At 48.9% G+C, this 13,633-nt stretch overlaps 1 protein-coding gene across 1 annotated transcript; it reads left to right on the forward strand.

Annotated features, from left to right (window-relative positions):
* Positions 1-984: 984 nt before the first annotated feature.
* On the forward strand, positions 985-10,243 carry PRRT3 (proline rich transmembrane protein 3). Its single transcript, XM_054976413.1, has 3 exons — positions 985-2,215; positions 3,349-3,480; positions 8,301-10,243. The coding sequence occupies exons 1-3, from the start codon at positions 985-987 to the stop codon at positions 10,241-10,243; spliced, it is 3,306 nt and encodes a 1,101-aa protein (XP_054832388.1).
* The last annotated feature ends 3,390 nt before the right edge of the window (positions 10,244-13,633 follow it).

The following is a 13,633-nucleotide window of genomic DNA, read 5'->3' on the forward strand; positions in this document are numbered from 1 at the left end:
AGGCCCTGGAGAACTGCTGCTACTCATAGTGAACATTTCTGGGTTACGTGAATCAGACATCTCCTTATATAACTTCCTCTGTAATGCTTTGTTACTGTGGCCTAATGGCAGAATGAGGAGGGAGAGCCTGATGGGAGAGATGAAGGGCACAAGGGCTGCCCCATGGCCCTCACTAGCTTTTTCCCCATTCTCAGAAAAATGCCTCCAATATCCTGATTGTCACGCTGTAGGGCCTAGATGCAGCTGCGGATGCTGTGGCAAAGTCCAGGGTGCAGAACAGCTGGAATTAGTTGCTATTTGGAGTCCCTCCAATGCTGGCAGAAGGTGGGAGGATGAGGAATACAGATCCACATTGGGGCTGGAGGAACATCCCGTCAGCTTTGAGGTAGAGAAATAAGTGTGCCTGTGATTGCATCATCATTTTTAATCTTGTTTATTTATTTACTTCATTTATATCATACCTTTTCCCCCAATGGGGACCCAAAGTGGCTTACATCATTCTCATTGCTTCCATCTTTTCCTCACTAAGAATGTGTGACTGGCCCATGATCAATCAACAAGCTTCTGTCTCAGAGCACGGAATCAAACCTGGGCCTCCCAGATCCTAGTTGGAAACTCTAGCCACTACTTCATGTTTGCATCCGTGTGCCTCGGCAGGAGCTTGGCCATGCGTACTCATGTGCTCATGCTTGCCTGCAGCATGCACTGCTCCTGTCCTGGGTGCTTCCGTCATTCAGTGTTTTGTTTGCAGCTGGCTCCCAGTTTTAACCCTGTTCTGCCCGCCTCCACACTTTGGCACAGAGACAGATGCTCTCCAGCTAGCCAGCCTCTTCTCTCGTCAAAGCTTTGCCTGTTCCCTGCTTGTGTGACTTCTCCTCAGACAAGTCTCTTCTGTCCACCCCTTACAATGTTCTTGTTCCACAGGGTGAAGCATGAGATGCTGTGAGAATGCTGGACACTGAGCTTTGCCATCTCACATCAGGAATGGCTGCTGTGGGTCTCTCCGTTGCCTGGAGTCTACTCCTGCCATCTTTGCTCCAGGCTTTCAGTCTCCCCACCCTGGACAGCCCTGCCTGGAACTCTTCTGCCCCAGAATTGCCTTTTCTGAATAGCCTCTCCCAAGAGTCTCGTCCACCAGCTGTGTCCCATTTGGATCCCAATGCCCACGAAGTCTCTAGCGGGGATGGGGAGCCAAGAGCTGAGAACTGGGGAGGTGCCAGTCCCACTATCCCTCCTGGGCCCCCAATCCTCATGTTGCCCTTTGACTTCCCTGCATTGGTGAGTTCTGGCTCAGGAGCAACCACAAATGCTCCAGGAGGGAGGCTGGTGCCCCAAGGAGATGACTCCTCTGTGCCAACAAGGGGCCCTTCCATCAGTCAAAAAGAGCCTGAAGATATTGACCACATAAGTGTGGAACCAAGTCCAAGGCTGGGGAGGAATGGGAGCTCTCTGCCTTTGCTTGGCATTGAGATGACAAGCATAGCCAGCCCTGGTACGGCCTCATCCCCAGCTGCTTCCAGGAAACATGCCTTGGACTTAATAACCTCTCGGGAGGGAAACACACATAGCCACCTCCGAGCAGTATTCAAAGATATCTCCATGGCAACTACATTAAGCCCCAGGCCTACAGTGTCTACCATCCCCTTGGTGACATTGCCTACCAACATACCTCACGTAAAGTGGATGACAACTGTGGGCACTGATCCTAGGGGTGATGATTCCCCAGGCCAGGAATTACTTGGCCGGAATCAAACCACAGTAAAATACTTGGCTTCGTACAGGAGCACCCAGGTCTATGATGGTCCACAGGGCAGGAAAGACCTCTCTACCACTCCTTTTAGTCCCACTCTGGCAACTGGGTACACCCAGAGTCCATTAGGGCCAGGGAGGGTCCCTGTGTACATAACTTCCACTTCCCAGACACCTCAGTTAACCAGTACAGCTATCCCACTGAATAGGAAGGACCATGGGCTTGGCCTTCTCCTGGAAGGGTCTTATCACTCAGCCCCAGAGGAACCCTTCCTCAGCCCTTCAGCCTATTCAACAGAAAGCACGGCAGGGACCCAGGAGCCAGCTGTCCGTGAAAGAATTACCCACTGGGGCCTGATAGTCGACACCACTCAACAGCCAGGAACTCGGGATACGGCAAGAACAGAGTGGACTCACTCAACCGTCAGCTCTGCAAAGCCTGCTTTTTCCAGCTTTGCCACCCCAGGTAGGTGTGGGGTTGTTTCTATTTTAAGTGCTCATTTAGGGTGGAACTGTATGTTGCATGTTCTGCAATTCTTTGCAGAGGTGTTTTTATAAAATGCAGCATCTGAGGCAACAATTTGAAGGGGGGGGGGAGACTAGCTCAAGAGAGAAGGGGCCTCTCAGAACTTTCCCCATGTGTCATTTTTTCCCTCTGAAAATTGCTCCCCACCAAGCTCTGTGTACCCTCACTGAAGAAAATGAAGCAGGTTACCTGTAAATTTTCCCCAGCAGGGATAAAACAGTTTGGCAGGAACAATTTTGGGCCTGAGGGGAAAAGGTTAAGCCCTTCTTCCCTTATGGCCTTTAAATTGCTATCTTGGTAGCTGCGTTTTATAAACACAAAAACATTCCTTTAAAGGCTTATTAAAGAACACGTCATGCTGTCCTAACAGCCACTCCCCCCACTTTCTAGCAGAATTGGTTGCTTTGTCTCATGATCCCCATGAGGGGAGGCTGGTGAGGTGGGAGTAATTAATAGGATAGCGGGACAAGTTTTGGATGGGGTTCAAGGTGCTGGGAGAAGGAGAGGGTTGCTCGTAAAATGGAAGCTAAGTTATGAAGGGGTTGGGGAAAGCCAGAGGGAAAAGAGTGGTTGTCAGAGACCTGATGAGAGCTGCTGGATTCTTGGAGAAACAGGAGTGGCTGTCAGGGTAGATTAAAGATGGCTGAAGTAGATTGACTGGGCTGTATAGAGTACATGGCATGAGTTGAGGTGAGATTCAGTCATTTTACTAGAGTAATAGGGTTGTTAGGTTGTGATGGAGGCTTCAAGGGATGGAAAAGGGACAGTGTCACAGAAGAAAGGTGTGTGTGTGGGGGGGAGACTTTGTGGTTTTGTTTGACAAACTGGGATGGTGGTGGTAAGACACTGTAGGGGTTGGAAAGAGGCTGTTTTGTGGAGCGGCAACTTGGGGGCAGTATGTCTGATCAGGGAGGTTAGGTTTGCCTCATACTCTTCCCCTGCTCCAGTCAGCTGGAAGACTGTCAGGAGGACTGAGGGTAGCCATGTAAGATGGCAGTAGGCGACGTTATTAGTGGATGGGGAGAGAGACTGTAAGTTTCTGGATCCACCTGAGGCCTATTCCTTTCTTTCAGGAACTGGAGAAGTGGTTGATATTGACCCACAGCGAGTCCGGGGAGCTGTGATCCCAAGGCTTCCTGTTGGCTCCAACACTCCTGGACAGGGCACCTCTGTGACAGGGAAGGGCCCAGGCACCAGACATCCAGGTGAGCAAGAGCAACACGGTGAAGGCATTTTTCTCTTTCCCTCCCACCTCACCATGCTGGTCAGTAGGCTTGGTAATGGAGAGGCTAGACTCAGTAGGTGGATCGTCCTGCCTTTGAACCAGACTTCCATCTCTGTCATCTTATGATCATAACACCTGGGGTGTGGTCACCAGCTATACCAGAATGAAGGTGCTTCTGTGGTTACATCAGATGAATTGTTAAATAATAATAACAATAATTAGCATTTTCACTGTTCAAAGCACTTTGACATATATTACCTTGTTGCAATCTTACAGTAGCCCTTATCATTAGCACATATTGCAGATTAGGGCAGGGGTGAGGCTGAAACAGTGTGACTTGCCAAAGGCCACCTAGTGACTTTGTGGCAAAGATGTGAACTGGAGACCTTCCAGGTAGTTTGTTCTGTTTGTCATGCTGCTACACCAGCTCCCCCTTGATGTAAGGCAGGATGACTCGAGTTCCCTCATCTCCCCAATGCATCCACTTCATCCACTTCAGGCAAGCACGGGATTCGATTGTGGAACTTATCCTCAGCTCTATGAAGGGAGAAAAGCTAGCAGTATCCAGCCTTTTGTCTCAGATGATGAACTGGGAAGGAACAAAGGTGTGGGGAGCCCAGCACTGCCTTAGAAGGATTGTTTCACAGATAGTGAGGGATGGGGGGTGGTTATATTGAGCCTGGTGCCATTTTCAATCAGGCTAATCTCTTAACGTGATTAGCAGCACTAACTGCCCAGGCCGGGCCGCTCCTTTCCTTGCGGGCAGTTGCTCATACTGACCGTTGACCCTGTTGGGTGTCTGTTGAAGACAAACAGCACACCAGCTTGCACTGGCTACCTCCTCTGGGCTCCTGGATTCCTTTGGTGATCCTCCCCCCACCCCCAATAAGATGCACTATGGAAGAAGATAGCAAAGTCTAGTTTTTTTGTGAAAACTGGGCCTTCAAGTGGAACACCCTAAAATTGCCTTCTTTTCCTTTTCAAGATTATTAGCTTTTAACAGGTAGAAGTTCAGCAGGTAAGGCTGTAGTTGGAGATGGGAACCACAGAGCTGGAAAGTTACACATCTTAAAGACACAAATGCCCTGTAAGGGGGGTGGGGGTGCTGAATGGTTACACCAGTGTAGTATTTTAATTTGGAAAAGAATTAAGCAGAAGTCCAGTGGCACCAAAAGTACTAACCAATTTTTTTCCAGCGTAAGCGTTCTTGAATTGGAGCTCACTTCATTAGATGCATGATGTACCCATCCATAGGAGACATATGCAGATATGTACATTCTGTGCTTCTGATGAAGTGAGCTCATGAAAGTTCATGCTAGAATAAATTTTGTTAGTGTTTAAGAAGCCACTGGACTTCTGTTTAGCTTTGCTGCAACAGACTAACACAGGTGTTTGGACTTATTGCATCGTGTACTACCAAAGCCAAGCCCTGGTCTGGTGAGTAGTGCCAGCCCGTGTTTGAATCAGGCCCAGCAATAGAACATAAAGGGATTCATCTAAAGTGAAGCTGTTGTTAGGACACAGAGGGACAGAGAATGCATTGCTGGGAACTGGAGCAAAGATATTTATTTAATTTTTTTATTTAGACCCTGCCTTTCCCCCAATAGGGACCCAAAGCAGCTCATGTCATTCTCCTCTCCTCCATTTTATCCTCACAACAACCCTGTGAGGTAGGTTAGGAGGGGAAGGTGTGACTGGCTCAAGGTCACCCAGCAAGCTCCCATGGCAGAGTGGGGATTTGAATCTGGGCCGCCTAGATCCTCTAACCACTGTGCTATGCTGATTCTATAGCTGACACGAAGTAGAGAAACCGGATCCCTCTCCTGAAGGGTTTTACATCCTTTGGTTTGGACAGCCTTTGTTATTAGGTCATTTTTCACCAGAATATGAAATTTTATACTCAGTAATATAATCTCGAGCTGTTGTCAGGGCATAGCTGACCATTTTGTTGTGCTTGTCCTGAATCTACTGTCCGGCATTGGGTGCTCCTAAATTGGAAGAGGAAGAAAAGCTCCTTCTCTATCTATTTTCTCCCCCTCTACATAATTTTATAAACCTCTGTCTTGTTCCCCCTTGGTTGCCCCCCCCCCCTTCCCGGCATTGAAAAGCCTTTTTATCCCTTTTCTGGTAGTGAATGTGCTCCAACACCTTGAAACATTTTAGTTGCCCTTTCTGTACTTTTCCCAGCTGTTTGAAATCCTGTTGAGGTGGTAGTGACCAAAACTGTATCCAGTATCACAAATGTTGCTGCACCAGAGGTCTAGACTGGTGCAATTCTCTCCAAGCTCTTTCCCTGTTTTTTGTATTGAACTTAATAGCCTGATGAAAGTTTTGGGGAATCTGAAAACTTGCCCAGGGTATTCCCGTTGCAGCTCTGCCCTCCCTTCCAGCCCAGACTCACCGATCTCCTGTCTCTTTTGAGTGTCCTTTTCTGCACAACCAACCCCTGTCCCTCTTTTGTCCCTTTGCCTGTCTTTGCCACCCACTCTTTCAGTCCTTCTGCAGCTTGTACAACCAGAAGAGGAGCCCCCTTTCTCCAGCTGACCTGCTTCATCCTGCTTCAGCTGAGCTCTTGATTTTTTTAAAATCTCTCTCTCTCTCCCCTTTCCTCTTGTTCTTTTCCAAGCAACACGAGAGATCCTGGGAAGTGTAGTTTCTTTGCCAAGGAAACAAGCCGTGACACAGCTGAGGGTTGCTGTTTGCTGGTGGTTGCTGGCCTGCTGCCCCTCTACTGAGGAAGTGGCAGACCAGAGGCAGAACAAGCCCTAACTCCACCCCACCCCCCACCCCGCAAAGCAGCAGCAATTCATGCTGAGTCTGGCTGTTCTTCTTATTGTGCTTGCTCACTCATGAACTGAATTAGACAAAGCGCTTGGGCTCCCAGTCCTCCAAACAACCTGGGCAAGGGAATTTGATTATCCCTATTCTGCCCCCCCCTTCAGCCTGCTTCTCAATCCCCTGCTTATTATTATTCCCTTCAGACTAAATTCTGGAGGATCTTCAAGATCCTCAATTTCACAGTTACCACCGCCAGGCTCCACCTAACCCCAAAAGAACAGGCACTTCCTTGTTACTTAGAACATCGCTTGTTGTTTATGAAAGTTTGGCCTGCCCTGCAGCTCTGTGTTTTTCCTGACCTGAAGGATCTTTTGCTGCCCTCCAGTGTGGTTGGGAAAAGCAGATTCCCTCCTGCTGCTTCTCTAAAGCTCTATCCTTATATCCCTCCAGCTTATCTCCACAGTAGTCTTACCTTCTCTCATCACTTCCGGCCGTTTAACAGAGCCTTTCACCCGTCGCCTCCCTGCTTTGCATCCCTCAGCGCTCTATTATCATCATCATCATTACCTTCATAAATATTTTCAGCACACTTTTGCTTGCCCCATGCTTGATAGTTCCTATCCCATTCACCCTGGTGAATATTGCCAGGTGGCGGGGACAGGAAAAGGGGAGGAGGGTAATGAATTGCTCGGGCACAGGTGCCTGCTGTCTGGCAGATGGCTGTGGAAGCCTTTATTTGGCTGCTGTCGCCTGAAGTTCAGAAGGGGGAGACATATTATGTGATGCCTCTGTGCCCTGCCTTCCCCACAAGATGATTCAGTAGTAGAGAACTGCTTGGCATGCACAAGGTCCCAAGTTCAATCCCTGGCATTTCTAATGAAAGCATCTCATGGAGCAGGACTAGAAGAGGGTCTCTTTGCCTGAGACCCTGCAGAGCAGACACCAATCACTGAACAGAGGCTAGTAATTCCCAAACCACTTGCCAAGAGAGAACTATCAGCGTGCTGCAAAGAAATACGTTAATAATGAAAGGCACCTGTGAACTCAACATGCTCTCCTGCAGATGAAGTTGCCCACAGCATCTCTGCACAATCAGCTGCTCTGAGCTTGCTTCCTTCCCATCTTCTGCTGTGTCCCTGAACTGGGTGTGATAGAGTTGTCCATTCACAAGCAGCAATGCAGGAGAAATACCCAGTGTCTACGAAGGCAGCCCATTACATCCCCATATAAATTGCTCTTTTGGGTTTTCCTCCTTTTTAATCGAGCGGCCCATCCAGAAGAAGTGACTCATGCCAAGAAGCAGGGAGTGAGTGGGCTCCATTGCGGTTGGGCTCTTCGAACCGACATCCTATAACAGTGAACTTTTTTACAGTGTAATAGTAAAGTGGAGGGAAGGTGGCATGGTAGAGCCTGATATTGTCAGATTTTGGATGCTAAGGAGGGTCTGTTCTTGCTATGGGATACCACCAAAAAAGACTGTGCAGAGGAGGCAGTGGCGAACCACCACGTTCTCACTTGCCATGAAAGCCCTTTGCTGGGGCCGACATAAGGTGCTTGTGATTTGAGGGCACTTGACACACACAAAAGTGAAGTAGGCATCAACTTTTAATTCAGGAAAAAATGGGGTTCGGTTTTTTAAAGTTCTGGAAAGACTGGTCTCAAATATTTGGGGTATGATGGATCATTAGTTTGTGCCAGTACAGGACAGTTCTCCTGGTTTCCATATTGCCCACAGGCTTTGAAGCATATTGTGAAAATTGTGTGATGCTTCACAACCATAAATGGTGAAGCTTTGTTGTTTCCTTGAGTGGGTGAGGGTGTGATGAAAACATGGATTCTGGATGAAGCCAGAATTGTGTGGAATATGTCTAACCGTAATAATCTGTAAAGAAAATAAAATGCACATTCTGTACCTTTACTGTGTTTGGGCAGAATGCACACAACCCTGGTCTTGCCGTCTCTGGTGCAGTCATATTTTTCCCCTTCCCCCTGAGCAACTGTTTGCTTCTTTCTTGCTTACAGAACCAGCTGGGACCCGTTTTCCTGGGCAGAGCAGTGCTGTGCTAGCCACCCCTTTGTCCCGCCTTCCAGCTACTCCTCGACGTGGCCTAATCCGGGTCACCACACAACGAGCGCTACAACATCCCCAGCTGGCCAGACCACAGCCCAGCTTGCCCTCTTTGCTGCCTGCCACCAGTCCCCCCTGCCCACGGCCCGGCAGTGCTTGCAGCCATTTTTTGCCGAATCAGACCTTGCTGCGGTGGGATGACCTTGAACGGACACTGAGCTTTGCTTGGGCTCTGCATGTCTATGGCTCGGGTGTGCTGTTTCTCCTGCTTAGCCTACTGAGCTTGGCCTGCCTTGTGGGCTCTCTTGCCATGCATGCGCCACATCTTCCATATGTTGTGGGTGCCAGTGTCCTGCTGCTAGTGTTTGGGGTACTGCGTGCCACATTTTTTCTGGTGGACCCGTATGGCTCACGCGGCTGGCTACCTACCCGTGCCATGAGGGTGCTGTACACAGCACCCTTCCCTCTGCTGCTGAGTGCATTTGTGGTGCTCCTGCTCCGCCTCCTCCATCAGGCCCGCCTGCAAATTTTGCCCCCAAAGCTGCAAAACCTGCTCTTGTTGACTGTCCTGGGGTCCTTGCAAAGCATCCTCCTCCTGGGATCTGACTTACTCACACCCCCGATGCACCCAGCTGTGGCAGTGGGGCTGCACACACTTTCCTGCACTGCTGGTTTCTGCCTCTTGCCCATCACCATGTATGTGTACTGGCAGCTACGGCACAGTGCAGTGGCCGAGGGCACTCCAGAGCCGGGAGTATGGAGTGGGGCATGGGTGCTTTTGGGAAGCAGTGGGTTGGCGTTACCATGCTGTGGGCTACAGCTGTACGGAGTGCTGTGGCTCTCAGGACTGTTGGCCCAGCCGGATGTTTTCACCTGGGGCTGGTGGTTTGTGCAGTTCTGGTTCCGAATTGGTGAGCTAGTGCTGTCTTTCGCACTGGTCTTCTTAGCCTGGCAGGCCCTTTGCCAAAGGTACGGAAGTACCGAGCACTCCTGCTGGACCAAGCTCATGCGCTACTTTTGTACCTACCGCAAGGATGAGGTGCCCGAGTATCCCAACAACTGTTACGATTGGACTGGCGGAGTCCTGGAGAAAGTACCCAACAATGATATCAGTAAGAGTTTGATCCGAAACCCACCTACTAGTGGGCGCCTCTGGGCACTGAAAGACAGCAACGAATTGCGGGCTGCAGCTGGTCAGGGTTCCGGCCCCTCTCCATTACAGCCTATCTACAGCCCCAAGTGCCCCAATGCAGCAGCTGCTGCCATGGGGCGCTCCTACACCAGTATCTGCTTTGAACGGGATTCTGTGCTCTCAATAACTGAGCTGGAGTTCCGGCCTCCCTCTCCCATCAACCTGAGCCGCAGCATTGACGAAGCCCTCTTCCGGGAACATTTGGTGCGTGATTCTATTTTCCTGCGCTCCAGCCTCCACTTCCCTTCCCGGTTGGCCCGCCAAGACTCCTGCTCTTCACTCCGGGGCGAGTGTTCCACCCTCTCCCACACAGCACAGCCTCTGCTGCCCCGGCCTCGCCGAAGCAGCAACCCAGACTGTCTGTACAGCTTGGCACGAGCAAGTTCAATGGGCGAACTCACTACGCAGAGCCGGGGCCTTGCCAGTGAGCCCCCGACAGACACTTCTTTTGACAGCTTCTCCCGCACCTCCTTCTCTCGTGCCTCCCTCAAGATCAGCTGGAACCCCTGGCGCCATGGCCTGTCCTCACCAGAAAGCTTGCCTCCGGAGGAGCTGCCCTGCCAGGCCCAACTGCTGCCAGATGAACTCCCTCCAGCTCCATCCAGTAGTGCACCAAATTCTGAAAGGGAGGCCAGGAGAAGTTTCTTGGCTCTCAGCAAACAGGTGGATTCCCGCAGTCTCTCAAGTGACACCATTGAATTGTGAGCCTGGGGAGTGGTTCACCTTCCCTTCCTGTTCTGGAGGCACCAGCATGACTCTGCGGGAGGGGAAGACGGCTGTGAAGCTGGTTTGTTTAACCCGCTGGGGCCGGGAAAAATCTGCTTTCCTTTTGACAAGCCATGGGGCTGCTTCTGCCCCAACTGAGCCTAATTCCAGCCATTCACATAATGGCCCCAAATGTGGTGCTGGATCCTTCCTCTAGTATCAGCCACATACCCAGTCCAGTCATCCAACCTTGTGTGAGCCATGTACTTAGGACCAGCGAGCTACTGTGCCCCAAGCTGTTTAGTGCCTGCAAATCCAAGCATCTGCCCCCTCTCCCAATTCCATAGACCAGGGGTGGGCAAATTGCGGCCCGCGGGCCACATGCGGCCTGCTACAGAGTTTTTTGTCGCCTGCCAAGACAGTCAGAAAAATTTGCCTTGAACCGAGCTATAGATGATACGAAATTAGCACAATAAATAAATTGAATAAAACTACCATTATTTTATTTAATTTATATTTATTGATTTTTATGATACAATTTATACCTTTTCTGAAATGCAAAGTTAACTAATGAATGCAATCATTTTAAAAGGTGCGGCCCTCCGCTAACCTCTGCTCCCACAAAGTGGCCCCCGAGCCAAAACAATTGCCCACCCCTGCCATAGACACTTTTTGTCTCCTGTATCTGGAAAAGACAGACGGATGGAAATTTGGAAATCCTCCAGTTGCCACATTGATGCTGGGGGGTGGGGATAGCCAGTGTCATGTCTAGCAGAGCGCTATCTCCAACTCAATCTCCATTGGCCATAGGCCCTTCCTGCAGTCCCTGTTTGTGCTTGTAAGACCCATATTGTACCCTTTAGAACTCTTTCGAGAGCAAGCTAAGAAGGGGGCGGAGGAAAACTTGCCAGGAACTTCCAACATGGTGGTTTGCAAATGGAGCAGCGCTGGTGTCCAAGGAGGTGGCATGCTTGATCATTCGGAGGCAGAGCACATGCTTTGCATGCCGAAAACCCCAAGTCCAGTTCTTGGTATTTCCAGCTTAAAGGATCTCAGGTTAGCAGGGCAGGGGGAGAGTTCTTCTTGAGACCTTGGGAAGCCCATGCTAGATGGGCTGAATGGACCTGATTCTGTTTGAGGCAGCTTTCATAGGGCTATGTATGACAGTGATTTGTATTGTGAATCACAGAACTGCGCTTTGCACTTCTAAATCTAGACTCCAGCATGCAGTGATTTATTCAGGTGCTGGAAAACTTCATTGACTGTTTTTAAGTTTCTAGGTCTCATGATTGGCTAATTCCTTCTCCATTATTCAAAACAGAGAAGACCCCCCCCCCAGTCATCCCCTTCATCAGTACCTGTAGTGTACTTAAAGGTGCCAGGAAGTGGGGCTTCTTAGCTCTTCAGGGTCCCATTTTCTTTCATCTTCCTCTGCCCCATCTATATATGTGCATTCTTGCACCCCACTCACTGTGTCTTAGGTTGCCGCCTCCTTTTGTCCCCCGGTTTTAAAATCTGCAAATAAATGCACACTCCATGAATAAAATCATAGCCATACAAGTAATTTATCTTTCAATCATTGAATTAAAAGTATGAAACATTCTGCGAGATGCTAGTTAACGCTAACCTGGTCAGGTGTTGGGTGTGTGTATGTGCGGAACTAGTGTAGGATGGAGTGTACGTTGAAGGGAGAGTGGTTTTTGTTGGGCTGGGGCTCCCTGCAAAAGCACAAGCTGTACATGCCTGGTATCTATCTGTCCCTGCAGTGGTGGGGGAGGGAAAGGGTTAAGCTGCCCGGAACTGTGGAATGTCATGTGGTGCATTGTGCCAAAATAAAATAAAAACTTCTGTCAAATGATATGCCGGCTTCTGGTCTGGTGCTTACTTGCTGCCATGGGAAGCTGAGAGGCTTCCACAGCACCCAGCCTCGAGGATGGACAGCAGAGACGTGCTTCTGTGGAGCTTGTGGTAAATGGGAAAAGCAGTTTCCTGCAACAGCATCTTGCTGTTCTTCCACACGGCAAAGATGCTCTATTTTGCACTGATTGCTGCTGCAAATGCAGTGGTATTCACGTTGACAACCAAGTGTCTACATTGCAGTTTCTGACAGCCACCATTTTATCTGCATTTTTTCTCCACCATTCCATCAGGGAGCTTTTTAACAGCTCTTTAAAAAAAATCAATCATTGCTATATTGTTATAGAGCTATAGCAATTATGCTTTATTTTAAATAAACCAAACCCCTCTGATGACACAATAGAGAAAATGGCAGTCAGAAGGGGCTGTCATAACGAAAATGGTGCAGATACAGATAGGACCTTTGAGAAAGCTCACTTTCCTACCCAGATGGTATGTGAACATACTGGGACTGTGTTCTTTCAGAAAGTACAGTAAATCAGATTTGAGAAGGAGGACGCTCAGGATGGAGAAGGCCTAGAAAGTGGGCCCATTAGAGGACAATGTTATGTTTTAGTGTGGAAGCAAAAACATAGGAAAACAGCCTTGTGGAAGCAACCTTGGTATTTAGAGTTGAAAGCCCTCATCTACTTCAGAGTTTCTCAGTCTTAATATTTTGGGTACAGTTTGCTTGGAGGCACATTTGAAAATATATTACATATTTTTTTTCAGTCAGCTCCCAGAAGAATGAGCAAGCAGCTACAGGCTAGGCTAGTCTAGTCAATACTGCCTTTAACTAGTAGTGACTACTTTGGCCTTTGCCCAGTTGGTGAAAGTCCTGTGTAACAGGGAACCTCTTAGGATCCCCCTGCGCTGGCCAGTTATAACATAGGCTACATGAGGGGATCTCAGTCCGTCAAGATGCTCTTCATCAGTACAATGTCGCTGCTCGTATATTTGCAGAACAGGCACATTAATACTATATGGACCTTTCTCCCATTCAAGAGGCATAGAGCGGTGGCTGCATCCAAAATGGTGGCTTAAAGTTTCAGTCTCCTCTTGTGGCATATCACAAAGTGCAGCAGCCCGCAGTTAGACAATCACTTCTCTAGTCAAATGCCTTACTCTGAAATGAGATATCCTATACAAACATCCCTGACAGATGCCTGCCCAGCTTTTGATTGGAAACCTCTAAAAGATGGGGAATCGACAACCCTACAAGCTTTAAAAGGCAGTGGGCACAATTTATGTCATTCCTAAAATCACATTGCATCCTGCCCTTAGTGGATAATATTAACAGCTTTTCTATTTTTAAAAACAATGCAATTTGTAGGTCACCTTTCTTCCACTGTGGATCTCACAGTTGTGTACACAGGAATCCCAAGAGGTCTCGCATCATGTACCCACCAACCATACCAATACCACATGCCACCAACCATTTCCACACATTTATGCCGCTTGCATTTTCTCTGAAATCCTGTTACATTTACTAGG

Source organism: Eublepharis macularius, chromosome 4, assembly GCF_028583425.1.
Source record: "Eublepharis macularius isolate TG4126 chromosome 4, MPM_Emac_v1.0, whole genome shotgun sequence".
In the NCBI taxonomy this organism is placed as follows: domain Eukaryota; kingdom Metazoa; phylum Chordata; class Lepidosauria; order Squamata; family Eublepharidae; genus Eublepharis; species Eublepharis macularius.